The following is a 16,572-nucleotide window of genomic DNA, read 5'->3' as shown; positions in this document are numbered from 1 at the left end:
CTGGACTGATACACACAGAAAGCCATCGTTAGCATGACATGGTTGGGGTGAATTTAGGAAATTAATGTAAGATCAGGTTGAATTGAATGAACAAATATGGCACACCTACAGTTTGACATCACAACACAGTACAACGCGCCCATTTCTCAGCGCAGTTTTTTTTCTCACAGCTATTGATGTCCTTACAATTTACTCTGTCCCCTTGTAGGCACAATCATGCGTAAACTTCCACGTAAGGTGGATGTTTTGGAGGGGGAAAATGCTGCCTTCTGTGTTGAAGTGGAGGAGGAGGAAATGGACATACACTGGTATAAAGAGGGGACGGAGCTGCGTGAGACTCATCAGACAATCCTGAAGTCCTTTGGAAAAACTCACATTCTAGTTTTTGTCAACACAACGCCCCAGGATTCTGGCCTAGTGACCTTCTTTGTGGGAAGATCCAAGACTTCCTCTCAGCTGAGGGTAAAAGGTAAAATACTTGTAGCATCTGTAAGGTCTGAAGTTTGGGATTAGATTTTGTAGGTGGTGAATTTGTCAGACAAATGGGATAGAAATTTTGTTCCTAAAGTGGTCAAGCCTAATTCCACTGAATTTATACCCAAATTTCACCAATATTGATCTATATCCAAAAAAACATGGGCTAGCGTTTCATACATGACATACTGTATATACAGTTGAAGTCGGAAGTTTACATACACCTTAGCCAAATACATTTAAACTCAGTTTTTCTCAATTCCTGACATTTAATCCTAGTAAAAATTCCTTGTTTTAGGTCAGTTAGGATCACCACTTTATTTTAAGAATGTGAAATGTCAGAATAATAGTAGAGAGAATGATTTATTTCAGCTTTTATTTGTTTCAACACATTTCCAGTGGGTCAGAAGATTACATACACTCAATTAGTATTTGGTAGCATTGCCTTTAAAATGTTTAACTTGAGTCAAACATTTCGGGTAGCCTTCCACAAGCTTCCCACAATAAGTTGGGTGAATTTGTGGCCCATTCCTCCTGACAGGTTTGTAGGCCTCCTTGCTCGCACACGCTTTTTCAGTTCTGCCCACAAATGTTCTATAGGATTGAGGTCAGGGCTTTGTGATGGCACTCCAATACCTTGACTTTGTTGTCCTTAAGCTATTTTGCCACAACTTTGGAAGTATGCTTGGGGTCATTGTCCATTTGGAAGACCCATTTGCGACCAAGCTTTAACTTCCTGACTGATGTCTTGAGATGTTGCTTCAATATATCCACATAATCTTCCTTCCTCATGATTCCATCTACAGTGGGGAAAATAAGTATTTAGTCAGCCACCAATTGTGCAAGTTCTCCCACTTAAAAAGATGAGAGAGGCCTGTAATTTTCATCATAGGTACACGTCAACTATGACAGACAAATTGAGGAAAAAAATCCAGAAAATCACATTGTAGGATTTTTTATGAATTTATTTGCAAATTATGGTGGAAAATAAGTATTTGGTCACTTACAAACAAGCAAGATTTCTGGCTCTCAAAGACCTGTAACTTCTTCTTTAAGAGGCTCCTCTGTCCTCCACTCGTTACCTGTATTAATGGCACCTGTTTGAACTTGTTATCAGTATAAAAGACACCTGTCCACAACCTCAAACAGTCACACTCCAAACTCCACTATGGCCAAGACCAAAGAGCTGTCAAAGGACACCAGAAACAAAATTGTAGACCTGCACCAGGCTGGGAAGACTGAATCTGCAATAGGTAAGCAGCTTGGTTTGAAGAAATCAACTGTGGGAGCAATTATTAGGAAATGGACGACATACAAGACCACTGATAATCTCCCTCGATCTGGGGCTCCACGCAAGATCTCACTCCGTTGGGTCAAAATGATCACAAGAACGGTGAGCAAAAATCCCAGAACCACACGGGGGGATCTAGTGAATGACCTGCAGAGAGCTGGGACCAAAGTAACAAAGCCTACCATCAGTAACACACTACGCCGCCAGGGACTCAAATCCTGCAGTGCCAGACGTGTCCCCCTGCTTAAGCCAGTACATGTCCAGGCCCGTCTGAAGTTTGCTAGAGTGCATTTGGATGATCCAGAAGAGGATTGGGAGAATGTCATATGGTCAGATGAAACCAAAATAGAACTTTTTGGTAAAAACTCAACTCAGTCGTGTTTGGAGGACAAAGAATGCTGAGTTGCATTCAAAGAACACCATACCTACTGTGAAGCATGGGGGTGGAAACATCATGCTTTGGGGCTGTTTTTCTGCAAAGGGACCAGGACGACTGATCCGTGTAAAGGAAAGAATGAATGGGGCCATGTATCGTGAGATTTTGAGTGAAAACCTCCTTTCATCAGCAAGGGCATTGAAGATGAAACGTGGCTGGGTCTTTCAGCATGACAATGATCCCAAACACACCGCCCGGGCAACGAAGGAGTGGCTTCGTAAGAAGCATTTCAAGGTCCTGGAGTGGCCTAGCCAGTCTCCAGATCTCAACCCCATAGAAAATCTTTGGAGGGAGTTGAAAGTCCGTATTGCCCAACGACAGCCCCAAAACATCACTGCTCTAGAGGAGATCTGCATGGAGGAATGGGCCAAAATACCAGCAACAGTGTGTGAAAACATTGTGAAGACTTACAGAAAACGTTTGACCTGTGTCATTGCCAACAAAGGGTATATAACAAAGTATTGAGAAACTTTTGTTATTGACCAAATACTTATTTTCCACCATAATTTGCAAATAAATTCATTAAAAATCCTACAATGTTATTTTCTGGATTTTTTTTCCTCATTTTGTCTGTCATAGTTGACGTGTACCTATGATGAAAATTACAGGCCTCTCTCATCTTTTTAAGTGGGAGAACTTGCACAATTGGTGGCTGACTAAATACTTTTTTCCAGAGGACATTTCTCCAAAAGGAGAACATTTCTCCAAAAAGTACGATCTTTGTTCCCATGTGCAGTTGCAAACCGTAGTCTGGCTTTTTTATGGCGGTTTTGGAGCAGTGGCTTCTTCCTTGCTGAGCGGCCTTTCATATTATGTCGATATAGGACTCATTTTACAGTGGATATAGATACTTTTGTACCTGTTTCCTCCAGCATCTTCACAAGGTCCTTTGATGTTGTTCTGGGATTGATTTGCACTTTTCGCACCAAAGTACGTTCATCTCTAGGAGACAGAACGCGTCTCCTTCCTGAGCGGTATGACGGCTGCGTGGTCCCATGGTGTTTATACTTGCGTACTATTGTTTGTACAGATGAACGTGGTACCTTCAGGCGTTTGGAAATTGCTCCCAAGGATGAACCAGACTTGTGGAGGTCTAGCTTTTCTGAGTTCTTGGCTGATTTCTTTTGATTTTCCCATGATGTCAAGCAAAGAGGCACTGAGTTTGAAGTTAGGCCTTGAAATACATCCACAGGTACACCTCCAATTGACTCAAATGATGTCAATTAGCCTATCATAAGCTTCTAAAGCCATGACATCATTTTCTGGAAATGTCCAAGTTGTTTAAAGGCACCGTCAACTTAGTGTATGTACATTTCTGACCCACTGGAATTGTGATACGTGAAATAATATGTCTGTAAACAATTGTTGGAAAAATTACTTTTGTCATGCACAAAGTAGATGTCCTAACCGACTTGCCAAAACTATAGTTTGTTAACAAGAAATTTGTGGAGTGGTTGAAAAACGGGTTTTAATGACTCCATCCTAAGTGCATGTAAACTTCCGACTTCAACTGTAGTACATTCTGCTTCCAGCGGCCAGGCATAGCCCACCCAGCTGTCCAGTGGGTGTGCAGATCAACACAGAGCGTGCCAACGCTGCCCTCCTCTCCTGGGTTCCGGCGCAGGACACCCGGAAGAACCCCCCATCGGGTTACGTGTTGGAGAGGCAAGAGGTGGGCACCGGCTCCCAGGAGTGGCTGCAGTGCTTGACAACCGACTCGGCCACCTCAGTGGAAATTCTTGGCGACAGCGTTCCCTGCGAGGCAGATTATCGCTTTCGCATATGCAGTGTCAACAAGTATGGCAGGAGCAACAATGTGGAATTCCCAAGGGCAGTTCACCTGGGTAAGCAGAAGCCCTTCCAACTGTAAATCTGCTACATATACCTTTCGATTGGCACATTAGAGTCAAGCTGGATTCAAGTACTAAGTGTAAAGTGGTTATCCCACTGGCTATAGGGTGAATGCACCAATTTGTAAGTCGCTCTGGATAAGAGCGTCTGCTAAATGACGTAAATGTGCCCTTGAGCAAGGCACTTAACCCTAATTGCTCCTGTAAGTCGCTCTGGATAAGAGCGTCTGCTAAATGACTAAAATGTAAAATGTAAAATGTAAGCCAAACTTGACTAGATGGCAAAACTTGATTTGTATTTCCATTGCTACTAGAATGTTTATTTTTTTTGCATTGCTAGCTAGCTAATGTAACACTTTAGCTAGCTAGGTATGCTAATGTTGATGGTGTAACTAGATTGCCATTGCTAGACAACTAGCTAGAGCTAGTGTGATGTCTGTCAAAAGAATTCACTGCCGTAACTACTCTCATTCTGCTAGCTAGCCAAATGTTTAGCTAGCTAAACATTGGTTAGCATTATCATCTGCTAGCATAACATTAAGCTAGTATTGTACTAGCTAACTAGCATTCAATTGCCTTAACATGCTAGCCATTCAGCAACTAGCTAATGATCCAAACCTGATCCCTAAAAGCTAGCTAGCTACTCTGACTTCAAATGACTGAACTGTGAGCTAGTTTGAATTCTGTGCTCAACAAACACCATTAGAACAAGTGGAGACAATCAGAAATCAAGCCAGCTTGAATGTGGCACAACTCTTAAATGCTAACTGAAACAAAATCATAGAGATACATAACATTATAACTCTTTTGAAACCTGCTTTGCATAAGGTGTTACCGAATTTGAGTTTGAAGGAGAATGCAGAGCGTAATTGAGGTGTAATATTGCTATGTTTTTCAGTCCCTGTGACCAGAATACAAGCCCCCCTACAGGATGCCTTGGTGCCAGAAGGCCAGGATGCCTGCTTCTCAATTGAGCTCACTGCCTCAGTTATTGGCTCATGGTTCTTGAATGGCACTCAGCTTCTGGAGGACGACCGTTACTCCATGCGGCGGTCTCGAACGCACCAATCACTACGCATACGAGGTGTACGAGATACAGACAACGGGGCTGAGATCACATTCATTGCCTATGGAATACGAGATTCAGCAGCACTCTATATTCAAGGTACATACTAATTACTTCCAAAAATTATAGGTGTATGAGAAAAATTTCCTTTCTTACTGTATTATAGTAAGGCAATTGAATTTTGGTCAAAGCACTATAATTGTGATGAGAAAAATGCTCATGATTTTTCTGAAATTTGCAGCTCCTCTAGTGAAGTTCACACCACTGTCAGAGATGGATCGTAATAAATTTGTTGAACTTGGCAACCCCATTGTACTCTACTGCGAGTTGTCAGATCCCGCAGTCCCAGTACACTGGTACAAGAATGGGGTGGAGGTACACACAGTCGAGGGTCTTCACATTCAGTCAGAAGGCACAATGAGGAGAATTGTCATCCAATCGTCAGAGTTCTCCCATTCCGGAGTGTATTGCTGTGATGCCATTGATGATGTCATAAGGTTCAACGTGGAAGTTGAGGGTGAGTGGCAAGTGGTTTCTGTTAAACTCATTTTTTCTGGCAAGGTTACTAACACATTTTCTTGTGATCTTCTGACCTGATAGACATCTGTTCCACAAGTTTGTATTAAGTTTGATGATTGCACTTGAACATCACAAATCAAACATAATATGAAAGTAACACACAGACATAAAAAACCATCATAACATCTAAACACCCATAGCTCCACCTGTGAGGTTTTCAGTACTTCCAGAAGCTGAGAGGAACAAGTCCATTGAAGCAGGCTGCCCCATTGTACTACAATGTGAGCTCTCAGATCCAACTGCCCAGGTGTACTGGTACAAGGATGGAACAAAGCTCCTACCTCAAAGTGGAATAGAAATCCAGTCAGATGGCATCACAAGGACACTAGTTGTCCAGTTAGCAGAGATATTCCACTCTGGGTCGTACAGCTGCAAGACAAAGGGTGATACCATCAAGTTCAATGTGGACATCAAAGGTGAAAAAGTTTTATTTTGGGCTCTACGGAAAATTAACAAGCTCCCTCTTAGCAAAGCTACTAATGATGGTCTTGTACTGTATGTTTTCTGTCGCTCTTTTTCTTGCTGCCTATTAACAATGCAGCTTTATGATCATCCCTTCTTTTATTACAATACAATGCTTAACCTGCTTGATCTTCGATTATAGGTTAAAAAAACTGCCATTTTAAACTGACAAAACCGAATTTGAAGTCATGAAATCATGATTTGTCTAATCAAACCAACAATATCATGATTTCTCTAATCAAACCAACAATGTAATTATGGATTACCATAATCTAAGACTTAAACATATCTTTAGCTCCGCCTGTGAGGTTCTCAGCACTTCCAGAAGCTGAGAGGAACAAGTCCATTGAAGCAGGCTGCCCCATTGTACTGAAATGTGAGCTCTCAGATCCAACTGCCCAGGTCTACTGGTACAAGGATGGAATACAGCTCTTTTCAAACCATGAACTAGACATCCAATCAGAAGGCAACATGAGGATGTTGGTTGTTCAATCAGCAGAACTGACTCACTCTAGCACTTACAGTTGTACCACAGTGGATGATACCATGGAGTTCCATGTGGATATCAAAGGTGATTTTGCCCTTTCTGCCTTTGCTTTACATCCTATAACAGTCGGTCGTGTCTTTTTAAAAATGCGACTAATAATCCCTGCCTTCTCTGTGTTCATGAACAAATAACTTTACAGAACAGTATACTGCATATAGCCTTGCTACCTGTGCTCGATTGATTTGCAATGCTGTGGCTAGCTATTTACACATACTTGATGATCACTTTACTCATTTTACTCTTTCAAATAATTTGAAGCCACATAAAAGTGTATATACTGTATGGCATACATTTAAATATTTATCTCTATAATATGGGTATTTCCTTAATCCTCATTGCTAGCTGTGCCAGTGACGTTCTCAGCTATCTTTGACGTTGAGAAGACCAAGTTGGTTGAAGCAGGCTGCCCTTTTGAACTGCAATGTGAGGTTACAGATCCCACTGCCCAGGTCTACTGGTGCAAGGATGGGGAAAAGCTCCTCCCACAGACTGGAATGGACATCCAATCTAATGGCACCATGAGGAGGCTCATTGTCCAATCAGCAGAGGTCTTTCACTCAGGGCTGTACAACTGTGAAACTTCTGACGACACTCTCCAGTTTACTGTGGATATCAAAGGTGATTTGTGGCTTTTTGGTTCAAATCTCATACAGAGTAACCCTAGACAGTTTTGTGGAGATTAGATGCAACTAACGTTGGTGGCTATTTGTGTTGTCTGTCTCTAAGTGGTGTTTGTGGGGACTTACTTCTTCTTCTTAAGTTAATTGAAACACTTGCTTTTCATCTCATTAAATAAGGAAATATTTGTTGTTTGTTTACTGTTTGAAGTAATAGGTTTGCCTCTTTGAAACTGGTTTGAGAAATGACAGATTAGTCACTTTGGGGAAGCTTTACTGTAAGCCCCCTCCCTCCCCCAAAATATTGTTATCTGCTGTAAATTCCACAATTTTAACATGGATAATCATCTTTAGCTCCACCAGTGAAGTTCTTACCTTCACCAGAGGTTGTGAAGAGCCAGTCGCTTGAAGCAACCTGCCCCATTGAACTACCCTGTGAGATTTCAGACCCCATTGCCCAGGTGTCACGGCAGAAGGACAAAGTAGAGCTCATCTCTGACACTGGACCTCATTTCAAAATGGAGGGCATCAGGAGGAACCTGGTTGTCGAACCGGCACACCCCTCCAACTCTGGGGCGTATTATTGTGCGACAGCGGAAGATGTTGCCCCATTAATTGTACAGAACCAAGGTGATTTCTGTCAAATGTTTGTTTTTCTGTTGTTTCAGTTGCGACTAACTCACTTTCTGTAGCTTTTGGATTAATTGTCTTCTTACATGTTCTGAGCTAATACTTAAAAAGCTAGATGCTTTATTGTTGATATTGCCTCTTTACATTAGCCATTTTATAACCACTCAAAATAATTCACACTGAATTATCCCCTCAATGATTACCTATAGCTCCACCCATGACATACTTGGTTGCTCCTGAAGTTGAGAAGAACAAGTCCATAGAAGCGGGCCTCTCAATTGTACAACAATTTGAGATTTCAGACCCCATTGCCCAGGTCTGCTGGCACAAAGATGGAACACAGATCTACCCACATAGTGGACTTGACAGACAATCAAAGGGCAGCATAAGGACTTTGTTCATCCAACCAGATGACATGTCCTGTGGTGGGAGGTTTGACTGCCAAACAACTGGCAATACCACACAATTTAATGTGGACATCAAAGGTGGTGCTCCACATACACCCTTTTCTACTCCATATCAAAATCTGACAGAAGCATTTACATGGTTGAAGCTATCATCCAGCTTACTGTTTTCTCTGTGGCTTTGTTCAAACAGCAGAGCTGTCTCACCCTGGCAGTGAGAATGGTGAGATATCTGATGAGTCTTCCCAATACACTATGGATATTAAAGGTGATATAATGCTATTTCAAAATTAGCACACTCCATTTTAACCCAGCGTATACATGCCACTAATAATAGTGGTGTATTAGCTAGTGTATTCCATCCTTCAAAGCATATAAAGACAGTAGTTTAAATGTTGTTTTTTTTGTGATCCTATCACCCCTCAATCTCATCTGATTCCCTGCTATTTTGGCTTTTAATCAAACATCTGAATGGTCTGTGAGGGGCTGAATTTCTTCATACTAATTCCTGTTAATTGTTAAGTATGTCATATCGTCATTCTTCATTCTTAACAGAGTCAAACAACAATGACGCTTCTAACAAGCAGCTTTGCCGTTCTTGAAGCCCATCTTATGTCTTGCTCATCATCCAATCTTCATGTTCCCTTCGCTGCCCAGAATCTGTCCCTGTTGCAATGAGCTCTTATCACAAAATGTGAAAATGTATGTATGAGTGGCTAAACAGAAATGAGTGATGTCGTGAACCGAGTTCTTACCTGACAGTGTTAGGAAATGTACTGTTAGGTCTTATTTACCTTGTCTTTAGACCAGCTCTTAATCTGGTCGCCTCTCTTAATTGTTAACCTTTGCCATCGGTTTTCTCTTAACTCTTCCATGCTAACACACAATGATGTGTAGTACCTTTAGAAAATGATTTTTAGATAAGAGAAGGCACACAGAACATCAATTGAAAACCTTTCTCTGTGTGCACCACAATGCATATAGCTGCACCTGTGAGGGTCTCAGCTGACCAAGAGATTGAGAAGAACAGGTCCATTGAAGAGGTCTGCCCCGTTGAGGTTCACTGTGAGCCCTTAGACTCTACTTCCCAGATCCTCCACTACAAGGACGGCCAACATCTTCAAACATATGACATATATTCAATGGAGATGCGAAGTCTCCAATCTGTGGAGCACTATTCCATAGAGACACCAACTGTCCAATCAGCAGAACACTATTCAATGGAGACAGCAACTCTCCAGTCACCAGAGCTCTATGGCTCCAAGGAGACAGCAACCTTCCAATCAGCAGAGCAGACACCAACTATCCAATCAGCAGACCTCTATGTCTCTATGTCTACACAAACTCTCCAATCAGCAGAGCTCTATGGCTCCATACAGACACCAACTGTTCAATCAGCAGAGCTGTATGGCTCCATGCAGACACCAACTGTCCAATCAGCAGAGCTCTATGGCACCATGCATACACCAACTCACCAATCAGCAGAGGTCTGTGGCTCCATGCAGACACTAACTCTCCAGTCTGCAGAGCTCTATGGTTCTATGCAGACACCAACTCACCAATCAATAGAGGTCTGTAGTTCCATGCAAACACCAACTTTCCATTCACCAGAGGTGTGTGGCTCAATACAGACACCAACTCTCCAATCAGCAGAGCTCTGTTCCTCAATGAAGACACCAACTCTCCAATCAGCAGAGCGCTATACCTCCATGAAGACACCAACTCTCCAATCAGCAGAGCTCTATCAATTAGGAGAATGTGACAGTCACTTGGATAACGATGACATTGCATTTAAGGTGGATGTTGAAGGTGATTAAATATCGTTAGCTTTATCAAACGAAAAAACTGACGGGCACAATGTTGACATCGTGTAAAAATCAACTGATTGCTATAAGTAATATTTTACATTTGACAATTGCTCATACTAAAATAATACAGAAAATTAGTAATTGTGATAATTTGAGCTTGGGTGGTTTATAACGATTTGTCTTATTATGTATATATATATATATATACATTCAAAGTCACATTAACTTGTATGCATAGGTCTCTCAGTCTAACCAAAAATATCCTCCCCTTAAATTGTATATATCAAGTCTAATAAAACAGTTATGTAATACTTATATGGCAAACGTTACAGAATTAGTGATATTTGCTTATTAATTTGAGATTCTTGAGAGGTATTGGCATGACTAATCTCTATAGTGATATTTGCTCTTACGATACTGGAGCCATTTTATTGTAGCAAATATTTCTTAATGGTGATGCTATTCTCTCTTAATACTACTTCACACACCCCCAGCACCTCCTGTGAGGATCACAACACCTTGTGAAGCTGAGAGGAACAAGTCCGTTGCAGCAGGCAGTCCCATTGCGCTGCATTGTGAGATATCAGACCCCAATGCACATGTTTTCTGGTACAAGGACGGAACACTGCTATATGAAGAGAATGGACTACAAATGCAATCGAAAGGTTCCATAAGGACATTGGCTGTGGAATCTGCAAGGCTGTCTGATGCAGGGAGCTACAGCTGTAAGACAACAGATGATGCAATGCAGTTTCATGTGGATGTGAAAGGTGATAATTTTATCAGTTTTTTTGGACTGCTTAATCACTGCTAATGAAAGGATACAGTAATTTGACCTTTAGAGATGCGTTAGGTCCAAAGCTAATGGCTAGGCTTTAGTTTATCCCTGTGGTGTGCAAGAGACCTGGAATCGGTCACTACAGTGACATATGAAATCATCTTCCTCAATTGACTTCACGAAGGCCTTGACATATAAAGTAAATGGACAGAGGTAAACGTATGTAGAGAAGCACCATTTCAGACCTCAAATTGTAACCATGATAGCACCAAAGTGTTAAAGGCATAGTTTTCCGTTTTTACCCCAATATGTCCTTTGTCGACTTCAGAGCAATCCACCAACGGTATGTTATAGTGCTCATGTTAGAATATTGCTACTATTGGTATCCAATTTATTTGCATTGGTTCAAAAAAACATCCTAAAATAGCTCTTACTTTATTCCAATTTATATCAGGATTATCACTCCAGAAGAAATAAAGTTATTGGAACAGAACTGTTTCAAACCAAGATGTTATACTTACATTCCATACCTTCTGTACTTCAAAGCATTTTCTGTAGAGCCTGTAAGGAAGCATAGCATAGAAACGTATGATAATCGTTGGAACCATTTCTATTCCAAAATCTTTCATTCCAAGTCAAATATGGGTCTCGTGGTATAAATTAGATTGAAGTATGTGTGATCTATTTTAAGATTTTTTTTTAGAAGTACAAACCGGTGAAAGCCAATTCAATGCTAGCATTAGCACAACATAGCAATATTCTAAGATAAATTGCATGTACAAATGGTACATTTACATTATCCATGTCAATGGATCAATCAATCAATCAATCAATCAAATTGTATTTTTAGCAGATGTCACAAAGTGCTATACAGAAACCCAGCCTAAAACCCCAAACAGCATCCCATAGGTTTATAAAACCTGTACCCGTAGGCTGCCACAAATGTTTTTAAATAAAATAAGAGATACATACAGCAGGACAACATTTTCCCACCTTGCCGGCTCAGGGATTCAAACAACCAACCTTTCGGTTACTGGCCTAACAATCTTAACCACTAGGCTACCTGCCATTTTTAATTGATTGAGAAATTCAAGGAGCTGTGATTGTTAAGTAAGATAATAGATGCAAAGCATTGAATATTTATATATTCATGCACTTCTAAATTAATTGTGTAACTTTGCCCCAGTAGCGTTTAACTGCAGGGCATTCCCACATCATATGGTTGAATGTCCCTACCTGCTTTAGGGGACACAGTGAACAGTTGGGAGTTGGGGCCAATCTCATCGTGAAATGCTTCCTTGGTGTTAAATACAGTCTGTGAACAAATTTAAAATGTATAAATTGATGATTCAGATTATGGGATGCCAAGGTCATATTTTTCCATATTCTGTTCCAGTTAAAGGATTGTTTAGATTCAATTAGATCTGTAGACCATACTTTTTTAATGGCTAGCTCAGAACATGAGCTTTCCAAAAGTTGTATAGAGATCAGTCCTTTCGGGAGCCCAGGTAATTTATTTATAAATCCCATCATTGGATGGTTTGGTAGTTGGGTTTCCCAAGGGACTCCATAGCCAGCATAGCTGACCTAAGTTGTAAATATAGAAAAAAATATTTGCCATTTTGATTCCCAATTACATCGTTTTTCAATTTTACGGCAAATATAAATTGTGTGGACAATAATAGGACTAAAGCATAGTTTACATTTTTTAAAGGTTGTATCAGTGAAGAACACCTCTTCCAAGGTAATAGGAGACACCATATATCTCTCTATACTCAGCCAGGGAGCGGAATAATCATGTCTAAACAAATTTAGGATGGGACTAAATGCAATTTAAGTTTGGTAGGGATAGTCCTCCTACGTCTTTCCTTCTTTGCAAGTTTGTTAATTTGATCCGGGATCGCTTACCTTGCCATATACATGTTTTAACCGCACTATGGATTTGATCCCAATAACCAGAAGGGGGAGACAAGGGAAACATTGAACTACAGAAATGTTGCTGTGGCAATATATTCATTTTGACAATAGATATTAGTCCGTCTACTGAGGATTAATTGAATTGATTTGAGCATTCTGTTAAAGTTTCTGCCAATGGTTTTATTAAAGGAAGGAAATATATTTTTTCTGAAATATTTAAAATGGGAAAACAATTGGGATTCCATAAGTAGAGATGGAGTCCTCCATCGGGGTCTTGAGAGGCAGTAGGGCAGATTTGGTTAGATGTATTTTAAAACTTGAGATAGAACTGAATTTATTGTCTTCAGAGCTTTTGGGAGGCATTGAGATACATTGTCTAGATAAAGTAAGATATTGTTGGCATATAATGAGATGACGTTATCCGTAGAATTGAGAGATGTTGGTGTAATTTCTTTCAATTGTCGAATTGCCTTGGCCAGGGGCTCCATAGACAATAAAAATAGCAGAGGTGAGATGGGATCACCTTGCCTACGACTTTTAGTTATTCTGAATGGAACAGAGCATTTATTGCCTGTTATTACTAGGGCTGAGGGATTGGCATATAGTATTTTTAACATATGAATGAAATTGGAGCCAAGTCCCATATGTTCCAAAACCAACCAAAGATATGACCATTCTAGTTTATCATAATCTTTTTTTGCGTTGAGAGATAGAACTGCCCAAGGAGCTTTCATTTCTGATGAAGCATGTAAGATATGTAATAGACGACGGAGGTTATCTGAGGATAATAGTTTTTTAACAAACCTGTTTCGGTCCAGATGTACCAATTTGGATAAGTACGTTTTGAGACGGGATGAAAGAATTTTAGAAAATAGTTTATTATCTGTGTTTGTCAAAGATAGAGGGTGATAGTGAGAGCACTGGGTGGCGTCCTTACTTTTTTTTTTTATAAAAAATTTGTGCTGTATTTACATACCTTCCAAATGAACCTTTGTGAACAGCTGTGTTAATCATTTAAAGTAACAGTGGACCTAATTGGTTCCAAAATGTTAAATAGACTTCAGGAGGAATACCGTCACAACCAGGTCATTTGCCTGTATTCAGGTTACCCAATGCCATTTTGAGTTCATGGAGAGAGATGTGGGCTTCCAGCAAGCCGGCTTCCTAAATTGAGAGAAGAGGAGTTCTTATATATATTTTTTAAATTACTCAATCTGGCTTGGCGTTGATTTACACTCAGAGGTGTACAATTCTTTATAGAAGCGGGAGAGTCTTCATTTTGGTTCTACATTTACATTTTACCTTTTAGTCATTTAGCAGACGCTCTTCTCCAGAGTGACTTACAGTTAGTGCCTTCATCTTAAGATAGCTAGGTGGGACCACCACATATCACAGGCATAGTAAGTACACTTTTCCTCAATAAAGTAGCTATCAGCAAATTCAGAGCTAGAAGGGGGTGGGATGGGGGAGTGATGTGCAAGTGTTGGTTCAGGATAAAACATTATTATTATTTTTTTTGTTCTCATAGTAATTCACCTGATTCAGATTCAATACTTGCAATATCCGCTAATTGGAATTAATGGTTGAGTCTAACTCGATGGATGGCAAATTCTGCTCTCTGTGTTACCAATAGATTTAGTTCTGTCATGACTTTGAAAAGAGTAGTCGCTACCTGGTCTGAAAGAAGTGTTTGTTGAGAACACTCTAACGTCATTAACAATCTCTCCAATTCAGATATCTTCTTTAATTGTGATTTATTCAGCCCAGATGTGAATGCAGTTGCATTGTTTTTAATAAAACCTTTAATGGTGTCCCATAAAATCGGAGGATCATTGACTGAATTTTTGTTAATCATTATGAATTAATTCAATTCAGTTTCAAATTGTTCACAGAAAGTAGGAATTTGTAGTAAGGAAACATTAAAGTGCCATCTCTTTTAGAAGATTCTGAAATGTGTATCAAGCAGTAATAAGCATGTTAATCAGATTAAAGAAAAAATAGTAGATAATAGTACGAAATCGATTTGGGAGAATGTTTTGTGCCTGTTTGAATAGAAAGTGTACTATTTTGCTTTAGGGTTATGAGCTCGCCAGGCATCAATGAAGTTGTAATCAGAGAGTATAGGTTAGATTTGTCCAGCATGTCCAGAATGGCATTCATGTCTGTCCCAATAACCAGTTGTAATTCAGTTAATTCTAACAATATGCGGCTCAGAGATTTAAAAAACGTAGGATCATGTGAATTTGGAGCAAACACATTAATAAAGGCAATTTTCTTCCATTATGGATATATTTAAGGAAAGTGATTCTGCCTTCTTAGTCTTTGCCTTGACCCAAGATGGTAATTTTGAGTTTCTTATGTATCATTATGATTACACCATTAGTTTTGTTTGGAGCTGATGAAAAAGCAGCCAGGTTGTACCAATGGTTCTCTATTCTATGCGTGTCCTTTTGGAGCAGGTATTTTTCTTGGAACATTGCTATATCAATATGGTTTCTTGCTCGGATATCAAGACAGCTGAAACATTTAATAGGTGAGTTTAGGCCTTTCACATTCCAAGAGAGAATAGCTAGTGTTGCCATTGTTTTTCCCCAAAAACATGTGGTATCAATGATGTATTTATTATCTTTAGTGTTAATAAGTCCTTGGATTTAAAACAAAAAGCAGGACCCACAGGGAAACCCACCCATTGGTCGTTCCCCACCCAGAACCCCCCCCCCACCCCCACCCCACCATTCCCTTCCCTAGCCCCCCCAAATAACTTCTCTTGAGGTTACTTCTCTCCCTTTCAACATAGACAATATTCAGTAGATTATGTTTCAGATGATTTCAGGTGATAAGCCTACATTACCTGTTCAATAACCCAAATGTTCTCCATATTAAACCCTGTAGCTCCACCTCTGAAGTTTTCAGCAATTTCTGAAGCTGACAAGAAAAAGTACATCAAACCAGGCTACCCCATTGAACTGCAATGTGAACTCTCAGATCCAACCGCCGAGGTGTACTGGTACAAGGATGGAACAAAGCTCCTAACCCAAAGTGGAGTAGACATCCAATCAGATGGAACTATGAGAACTCTAGTTATCCAATCAGCAGAGCTGTCTCACTCTGGAGTGTACCGTTGTGAGACAATGGAGGATGGCCTCCAATTCACTGTGGAAGTAAAAGGTGATGTTAAAACTATCTATAATTTAAAAATCAACCAATCATGTTCTGCAGTGGTAACTAACTGATGGCTGGTGGTGTTTGGTGTTGCTTGGCAGAGTATCTAACAGAAAAGATGTCACTTGTCTGTTTCTCTTGTTTCTTGAGCTTATACAGTAGATACTAAGACCTGAGATCTGCACATATAACTCACAAGTAATAATTAATGTGAAAGTTAAGTGCACAGATCTCTAGTCTGTATACTCCCCTAACTGGCCAAAGCCAAACTTAATCATGTTACAGGTAGCCTTGATGATGGGGTACTTATTCCAGCCACACAATTAGTGGATAGTCTTCTTTGAAGGCTAAGCAATCACATAAAAACACAACCATTGCTTAGAAGAAATTGTGCTCTCATTTTGAAGACAAGTTCAAGCAATATGGTGCAGATATAAATAAGTTAGTGAAGACCCGATGGACAACATTTGAGGAGAATTTGTTTATACCTATTTGGCTATTGAGATTAGTGTACTGGTTCGTATCTTACAATTGGGTGTAAAGGGGATATT

The 16,572-nt window shown here is 40.1% G+C and overlaps 1 protein-coding gene across 10 annotated transcripts in view; it reads left to right on the top strand.

Moving 5' to 3' along the window:
- Positions 1-16,572, top strand: part of obsl1b (obscurin like cytoskeletal adaptor 1b) — a 97,600-nt gene that overhangs the window by 7,334 nt on the left and 73,694 nt on the right. For 5 of the 10 annotated variants that reach the window (XR_005996993.2, XM_041863320.2, XM_041863303.2 and 2 more), the window contains exons 4-13: positions 209-469; positions 3,734-4,045; positions 4,950-5,216; positions 5,359-5,634; positions 5,837-6,112; positions 6,454-6,729; positions 7,048-7,323; positions 7,677-7,952; positions 10,659-10,934; positions 15,752-16,027. Coding sequence is in view for 9 of the 10 variants with exons in the window: in XM_041863320.2 (XP_041719254.1) it covers positions 209-469; positions 3,734-4,045; positions 4,950-5,216; positions 5,359-5,634; positions 5,837-6,112; positions 6,454-6,729; positions 7,048-7,323; positions 7,677-7,952; positions 10,659-10,934; positions 15,752-16,027 (2,772 nt within the window). In the remaining variant the exon portion in view is untranslated. The remainder of the gene's footprint in view (positions 1-208; positions 470-3,733; positions 4,046-4,949; positions 5,217-5,358; positions 5,635-5,836; positions 6,113-6,453; positions 6,730-7,047; positions 7,324-7,676; positions 7,953-10,658; positions 10,935-15,751; positions 16,028-16,572) is intronic. The other 5 variants (XM_041863269.2, XM_041863279.2, XM_041863295.2 and 2 more) reach the window with 5 other exon arrangements.

This window comes from Coregonus clupeaformis, chromosome 4 (assembly GCF_020615455.1).
Source record: "Coregonus clupeaformis isolate EN_2021a chromosome 4, ASM2061545v1, whole genome shotgun sequence".
Taxonomy (NCBI): Eukaryota; Metazoa; Chordata; class Actinopteri; order Salmoniformes; family Salmonidae; genus Coregonus; species Coregonus clupeaformis.
Note: the sequence above shows the minus strand (reverse complement) of the source record. Positions and strands in the feature narration are given on the sequence as shown.